General features: G+C 32.3%; 1 protein-coding gene across 1 annotated transcript; it reads left to right on the top strand.

Moving 5' to 3' along the window:
• Positions 1–3,942: 3,942 nt before the first annotated feature.
• Positions 3,943–4,787, top strand: LOC145107459 (non-specific lipid-transfer protein 1-like). The gene is made up of 2 exons (XM_079044362.1): positions 3,943–4,368; positions 4,568–4,787. Exons 1-2 carry the CDS (start codon positions 4,016–4,018, stop codon positions 4,575–4,577), a joined length of 363 nt encoding a protein of 120 aa, XP_078900488.1. The 5' UTR covers positions 3,943–4,015; the 3' UTR covers positions 4,578–4,787.
• Positions 4,788–9,181: the final 4,394 nt, after the last annotated feature.

The following is a 9,181-nucleotide window of genomic DNA, read 5'->3' as shown; positions in this document are numbered from 1 at the left end:
AACTATCACATAATAGCACAACATACTAGCACATAAAGCATAACAGTTCATGGCATACCAGACAATTATCACAAAGACAATCATCTCAACTATAATCAACTACTAGTGGGCCTGCATTGGTGCCTTCAACCCACTTCTATTGGAAGGTAACTCACCTCAAATGACGTGAAGTAGCTGAACTGTCCTCGACTCTGAATTCAACCCCACTCAAACTCCTACACATAAAAGATGTCCTTTAATTCTTCTTTCGTACTCATAACCCCTTAAGGGTCAACTTTTGTCAAAGTCAAAGTCATAATTAACACTCTCGTCAAAGTCAGCATTCTGGAAAGTCAACATCCTGGGTTGACTCAACTCGCCGAGTTGGTCCATCAACTCGTTGAGTTCCATGAATCATAAACCCTGAAATCGCGATCCAACTCGTCGAGTTTTTTCACAGCTCGTCGAGTTCCTCCTATCCACATAATCGGGACTTCTCCAGTCAACTCGTTGAGTCATCCTTGAACTTGTCGAGTTTTTCCCTTTTACAGATTCAGGGTACTTCGAACCAACTCGTCGAGTTCCTCTATGGACTCGACGAGTTCCTCAATCTGTTAAGCCATCTTAATAGATTAAGCTCCTATCCTTCCGATCTAAGCTCCATACTTCATCTACATACTGAAATTGTCCTTTTATGGGTAAGGTTTCCAACTTTACCCGTTAATAGCCTTGCTTAATGGCTTTAGCTCCAACCCTAACTCTTTAAGACCCAGATCTTGATCCAATAGCCATAATACTTCAAGCTAAGGCATACAAACTGAGATCTAGACCCTAGCCACTATATGAACACATAAAGTCTCTGACTTTTTCTCCATGCATGGCCTTTTGGAGCTTAAAAGGCCAAAATGACATCCTAAAGTTTGCATGGGGCTCCAATGGCCATAAAGTTTGCACCTTTATGCCATGAAAGCCCTTTAAGGTCCTAGATCTGGAAGTTTACTCACTTGGGACGTCCATTTCCCAAGGACCATGCTACTTGCACCAAAAACTCAATAAAGCTGAAGATAAAGATATCTAAGTAATCATTAAGCAAGTTTGAGACTTGCTTACCAAAAAATGCTGCCAATGGAGTGAAGTATCTGGATCTACTCACTTCTTCTTGAGTCCTCAAGCTTCTTCTTCTTCCATAAGCTTCAAATGCACAATTTTCTTCTAAAAAATGACTCACAAGCTCACATAAGGCATTAGAGTTTCGAAATTTAGGGTTTGGGACTTGGAGGTTGTAAATGAGGCCATCCTTTGGAGGTTCAGGTGTTTAAATAGGGTGTAAAACCCTGAAAATTCGGGTTTCACTCTCCCAGTCCTACTCGTCGAGTTAGGGCTCTCAACTCGTCGAGTAGACTTTACATCCCGTGTCCAAATTCCATTCCTACTCGACTAGTTTTGGGCCTCCAACTCGTCAAGTTTGTATACAAGAGTGAACAAATTTTGATTTAAAATACATACCATGAACCGAGCGTTACATGTACAAGGGTACATTTTTCTTGATTCTTCCTTATGTTTTAGTTGCTATAGATCTGGTTGAACATGGATTAATCTTTTGGTTTATGGGGTTAATTTTGTATTTTCTTCTGATGTACGTGTTTGTGGATATCTGACTGTTAACATGCAATGTTAACTTTGTGTTTTACTAAGAGGTCGGTAAGACGATTAGACAAGGTTGCATGTAAGGTAGAAGCTATCCAAATTCCATGAGTCAGGTAGGCGGGGTTGATGATAATGGTATATGAATCTTTTTTTCTGACTTCTTGTTCTTATTCGAGATATGTTTTGTTTCTACCATAAGCTTTAGCAACAATATAAGAAGTGATTCGCTAATAATCGTTCCATTGTATAATTGTGTTCTCAATTTAAAAACCCATATATAATGGTGGTGACCACTTTAAAACTTCTCATTACACTGTGATCGAATATTATGTTATATGGTAGTGGTTCTTTTATTATTATTAAATTTGTTATTTACGTGCTATAAGTTCTTTGCCATTGATCCTCTAATGGAAATGGTTGTGAATGTAACACCCGGTCTTTTATACTATGTTTTATAAAATATTTTTGTCGATTGACCCCATTTAAAAAATATGGTCCCATTTTTTCATTTCATTTACAAATACATTTGTAAAAATATTCTTTTGTGTATTTCAACTAATACAAATAAACCGTGGTACCTGCAAGGTTGCTTACGACATGGAAGCTATGCTCAGTTTCTATCCATTCGTTCTCTTTTATCTATCTCATCAACACAATAAGATGTATCTCAAAACCTAGAATACATGACATTCCAAACAAAATATGTAATACAAAAATTATGTGGTGAGCTACATAGATTTAGACACAAAATCATTATTAAAGTCATTTGATAAAACTATAACTTGACATGCATTAATAAATAGAATGCAAAGAATGTTATGCATGACCTCACTAAATGTGATTCTTCCCAGGCCTTCCTAAGCCTCGTCTACTTGTCAAGTCTAATGTCCGTAAGGGCTACCCCAAATTGGGCTATTCAAATAAGTAACTAAGAACGCTGACCATTGTCGGATTATACCAAAAAAGGCCCCGTAAATACACCCCGAATGGGCTAGTCACATAAGTGATTAATAATGATGACCATTGTCGGAATATATCGAACAAGGCCCCGTAAAATTCACCCCAAATGGGATAGTCACATAAGTGACTCAAGACGCTGACCTTTACCGGAGACAAACTCATCCAGGAAAAGCCCCGTAATTGTTCCCCATACGGACATCTAGGTTTAGTCGACACTTTATGAGGACTATGCAATTTGCTCATATGATGCATGATCACCATTGTTCTTTTACTGACTCCATCACACACAAATGATTGATGCTATGATAATGCACTTTCAATAATAACATTGCATAGTAAAATATTCAAACATGATGTAAGTATAAATACAACTTTTATAAAACTTCCAATAGCTATACCTTAACATAGTGTCTAAGAAGATGTTTCTAACAATGAGATACCCACACATATACTAACTTGCCGTTCTAAAAATATAAAAAAACAAAAATAGAAAACTTCAAAAACAAAGAATAACAAGTTTATCAATAAACCTAAGATTCTTGAAATTAACTTCAAAGAATAACATATCATTTTTGAAATTAACATCAAAGAGCAAAAGAAACAAAAAACCAAAAAATGCATGTTTATCAATGCGTTTGCGACTTGCGTCACTCATTAATTGACGACTAAGGGAAAAGTAATAAAACAAAAGGTTTAGGAAGCTAGGCTCGATCGTTGGTAATCCCAAATTCTTCAAATTAACTTCAAAGAATAAAAGAAACAATAAACCGAAGATGCGTGTTTATCAGCAAACCCATATGCGTCTGTGACTTATGTCACTCGTTAATTGCCGACCAAGGGAAAAATAATAAAACAAAGGGTTTAGGAAGCTAGTCTCGATCGTCGGTAAACTAGAAATGAGTGTAAAAGCCCACCTATTACCAGCTGATCCATTAATGAATTATTTTTTTCCGGACTAATGCGGTGGCACACCTCGCACGAACGGGCCTGATTGACATTACCGATCATATCGTTTCCGGTTGCGCACTGGTTCTTGTTCAATGCTTACACGTGGGAATCCATTTAATTTTTAGGGAACTCAATGGTTATTATGGTTGTATACAAGCATGCAGCATATGCATAGATGGACTTGTACATATGTATTTATGGACAAAATTTACATGATCGACAAACTAATTCGTCCTTCATTAGATTTTCTCATTATTTAATTATAAATCTGTTTGACTTTGTAAACAAAAATAAGAAACCCAAAAGTTTAGAAAAACATTTCGGTTTTACTTGCACTCAATCACTCACGTAAAATAATTATTTTTCACGAGTGGCCTACTTCAATTTCTACTATAAAGATAACCAAAATCAACTCAAAAAATCAGTCAGTTCAAACGCTTTAAGTTTCAGCAAATCTTCTCGCTTACCTTCAATCTACACCATGAAAGCTTCAACCCAAGCTGCCCCATTGATAACAGTCATGATTGGGTCGCTGTTTCTCCTGTTCGTATCTTCCTCCGATGCTGTGCTTACTTGCAGCACAGTCATCCAGGATGTAGCACCTTGTGTGAGTTACCTCAGGAGTGGGAGTGGGATGCCTCCACCTGCTTGTTGCTCGGGTGCTAAGGCTCTTGCGGCAGCTGCTAGCACTACTGCTGACAGACAAGCGGCTTGTAAATGCCTCAAGTCGGCTTCCCAAAGCCTAAACCCTAATCCTGGGCTAGCTAAATCTCTCCCGGGAAACTGCGGTATTAGTTTGGGATTCACTATATCACCTACCGTTGACTGTACCAAGTAAATTACTATACTCTCTTACCAAAGAACACATAACGTGTCTCGGTTGCATCATTGATCATGATTCACTTGCATGCATAACGCCCTTTATTAGATTGATGTTAATCTTTCATGTAGTCTTTGAGAACTAATGTCAATGGATTACTAGAAATATTCTTCAAGTTAGTTAGACTAATAAAATATTTGTATATATTTGCAGAATCACTTAAATTGTTGAAGCTACACGGGCAGAGATCGATGGTTCTGGTTATACATAGAGCAAGAGTTGGTCGAGTCTTTCGTTAGAACACGTAATGCATCTAGATTCTAGAGTTTACGAATGTTGAATTTATGATTGTATTATATATATAATAAATGTTGTTTGCCCAACTCATTTGGGGTTAGCATGGAATGAGACTACATCATGATATTTTATGTTATATTAATGTTTTGTTTGATGTTTTCTGATACCTTAATGATATGTAATCCGGTTCAAATGAAATTCTTTTAGTGATCTTAGCTGAAAATTAATCTTTATTTGATAATCGAATTTTGAGCTTAAATATTTTATGATGTCTACGAATGTTTTAATTTAATTGCCAAAATATAGCGATTTTCTTCTTAGTGTAGTTAAAATATTTTTCTTAATTTTTTTCAGAAAAGTTATATTTTATACAAATAACAATTGGCATATAATTTTTTTTTATTTCAATACAAAATAGCTTTCAACTATTTTACCTTTCATAATATTTCTAGATTTTCTTTACTTAAGAAATTTTACATTTAATACATAATAGTATTATAATTTTGGCATAGTGTAATAATTTTATATCTCATACAAAATAGGTTTTGATTTGTTTAATATATGCAAACCAATTGATTGTATATGACAGCTAGCACATCAATTAGTATATTTTTCTTTTATGAGTAACCACCTTAAATATTAATTTTGCTAGGTTGATGTTTACATGCCCGTAATTGCCACCTACAATCAGCTTGTGAATACAACTTACATCTTACCTTCCAAATTGTTGGATATATTTCAACAATTTCATATATTGATGGCACTTCCTGATCATATAGAGCTTGATAGATATACTAAGTTCTTCATTATTCTTAAACGAATTTTCTCCTAAGTCTCGAGTTAAATAATTTTTAGTTTTAGAGTATGACACTATCAATTGTGAACATTAATTGTTGAAATTTGGAGTCTATTCTCAATGGCAAAACATTCTAAAGAGCCGATTCAAGGATTTGTCCTTTAGCGTAGCATCAGCTTCGCCCTATAGTAAAGTACAAAGCTGGTCTCAGCGAAGGTTGAGGATATCCGAACGAAGAGAACACCAAAGATGTATAGTCTCGTTCAGAAGTACCGAAGCACGGTCTCTATTTTGTAAACCGAAGTGGCAACAAAGCATATCTTCTCATAAGCTTTGGTATTAATGTCTGTACAATCTTAGAGAATAGGTTTTATTTCTTTATGTTGGTCTGTCATAGGCCCATTGGTCCATCCTATAACTTTTACGTCGACATCAATTACAAATATATATCATTTATTGCAACCCTTTTGATAATAGTGGCGATACATGAGTGACGTAAGTGTAAGTCATTATTATATGTAGTAAATACATACATCTTGTATAACATTTGAAATAAATATAGAATCTCTCAAATTTGCCTATGGACGTCACTTGATCACACTAATCAAGTGAATCAAATTATATCTCCTTGCGTTCCTATTTCATACTCTTAGCTTAATCGTGTATATTATTGTCCTTGTGTTTGTCGATATTGGAACTTATTACCCAAAATTGTTGTCAGTTATACTAATGAAGAAGAGAACATCAACATCGATAAACTTAAAGGTCATGATTTTCGATTTTGGAGGATGTTGATCGAGGATTATCTCTATTGTAAAAAGTTATATCTATCTTTGAGTGCAAAAAAACTAGAGGGCATTAAGAAAAAAGATTGTGATATGTTACATCGACGGGCCCTTGGTTTGGTCAAGATGTCATTGGCAAAGAACATATGCTAAACATTGCCGACGTGAAAATAACATATAAAAGACATTGTTTAACATGTACGGAAGACACTCAGAGGCAACCAAGATTTTCTTGATCAAACACATATTGAATACAAAGATGAAAGAACGTGTCATTGACCACACAAATGAGTTCAACTAAATAATATTAAGGTGTATATATATATATATATATATATATATATATATATATATATATATATATATATATATATATATATATATATATATATATATATATATATATATATATAGACAGAGTTGAGATTGGTTGAGAACTCATAGTTTCCCGAAAACCTATGAACTAAAGGTGGAGCGTTGGATCAAAATCAAATCATTAAGGGTATGATCGTCATCATACCAATCTCACGTAATTTTTTGTATTATTGGAAATATTAATAAAAAACGCTCAAATTAATATTATAAAACAAAATTTTGGATTTTTTTATAAAAAAAATAATTTTCGTTTTTTTTAAACTGCAGATTTTTTTTAACTTTTTTGGAACGCATAAATTTTTAAAAATTTGAATTTTTTTTTAAAAACTGCAATTTTTTTGACAAAAAAAACTATAATTTTTTCGAAAAAAAAACTGCAATTTTTTTGAAAAAAAAAATGTATTTACAAGAACTGCAAATTTTTTAATAAATCAGTAATTTTTTCAAAAAAACTGAATTTTTTTTTTTCTAAAATACTGCAATTTTTTTTTAAAAAAAAGTGCAACTTTTTCAAAAAAACTGCAATTTTTTTTTAAAAAAACTTCAATTTTTTTAATAAAGCTAAATTTTTTAAAAATATATATAAATTTTTAAAAATCAGTAAATTTATATAAAAGAAGTAGAATATTTAAAAAAAAACTCTAATTTTTTTAACAAAAAAAATCAACATTTTAGGTGCATATATGCATATTTTTTTCAAATGAATATATATATGCATATCACTTATACTATAATATTCGTAAGTAAATCATAAAAAATCTCATTTTTATTAATCAATCTATAAACATAATAGTACAAGTATTTTATTCGATACAAAATAAAATATAAAATATAAAATATAAAAAATGCTACGAAGATTCACAATGTTATCATTTCTTCATATAAGATTTTCATATTTTCTTCAATTTATCACTTTTCACCTCTTCAATATTTTCCACAAATTCTTCAAAATGTACAAGAAAATTAAAAAATTTGATTAATGCTAGAACACTCACAAAAATGCACATGTATATATCATATAAGATTTACATGTGATTCATATGTGAATTACATGTGAATCACATGTAATTCAAATGTGAGTTAAATGTTATTTACATGTGAATCACATGTAATTCTTATGTGATTCACTTCTGATCTACATGTGAATCACATGTAATTCATATGTGAATCACTTGTGATTCACATGTAATTCATATGGGATTCACTTGTAATTTACATGTGAATTACATGTGATTTTATATGTGAATTACATGTGATTCATATGTGAATCACTTGTGATTTATATGTGATTCACTTGTGATTCAAATGTGAATCACTTGTGATTCACATGTGAATTACTTGTGATTTACATGTGAATCACATGTAATTCATATTTGATTGACTTATGATTTACATGTGAATCACATGTGATCCATATGTGAATTACATGTGATTTTTTTCTATAACGATATGAGATTTGCTGAATTCCAAAATACAAATTCAAAAATAGAATACTAAAGAAGCAGATGGTGATTATTAGTGCACTATATAATTATTTTATGTCCAAAAAATAATATAAATATTAGAATGTTTGTAAAGATTCTGCATTTTTTTTAAATAAAAAGATTATAATAATAATATTCATGTACCTTGGTTGTTGTGCTCCTATTTGCATTATCATTTATCAAACTCATCATGTACTCTAAGGTTTAATTGCAACAATCAATTATACAAGTTATGTATAATCATTTGCATTATCATTTTCAGGTGAATCGGTTATTAAGTTATCACTTGAGGTCTTTTCAAGTTCTGTATGATCACTTGAATCAATTACAGGGCGCACTGGACTTGAGATGATCATTGAATTAGCACTAAAATTGTTTGATGGTGTTTTACCAGTGATGGATACTGTTATTTCTGAAGTAGCATCCTGCAAGAATTAGATGACATCAGGATCACATACTATGAGAACAGACAAATGATGTACAAAAAGTAACCTTTTTCTTACTTTTGAGAGATTAGATTTTGATGACTTCTTCCCAAAAAACATAGTCTTGATCCACTTTCCTGGAGACTTCCCCATTCTTGACTAATAGAAATGTTACAGCACTAAATTCTCTGCATTATCCCAAAAACAAACTCTCAATGAAGCTACAGGAAATGAAACATAAACACAACCAAAACTGTGAAAAGAACTATCCCAAATTCGAACAACTAGAATGATATCAAGATCAATATGTATAAAAGAAATTACCACTCCATTATACTCAATAGGGTGTCCAAACCAGCTACTCTATATAATATGTTAGAGAAAACAAACTTTTTTGCCACCAAGTAATACAAAATTTAATTCCAAATTGCAGTTACTTGAGGAGGATACAAAATCATGAATGTGGCTAGAATCGTTAAGAGCATAGCAACTGGTTGCAGGTAAAACCACAGAACCAACGATGCATGTTTGATAGAGGAAAGATGGAAATGAAACAAGAAAATGAAGTTTTTATTCAAAAAAAGAACAAAAATGATATACATTAAACAAATTGCTTCTTAATTCTTACAGAGATGAGTAAATAACTACAAATTCATCAATTACCT

This window comes from Lactuca virosa, chromosome 1, assembly GCF_052849685.1.
Source record: "Lactuca virosa cultivar CGN04683 chromosome 1, Lactuca_virosa_CGN04683_v6, whole genome shotgun sequence".
In the NCBI taxonomy this organism is placed as follows: Eukaryota; Viridiplantae; Streptophyta; class Magnoliopsida; order Asterales; family Asteraceae; genus Lactuca; species Lactuca virosa.
Note: the sequence above shows the minus strand (reverse complement) of the source record. Positions and strands in the feature narration are given on the sequence as shown.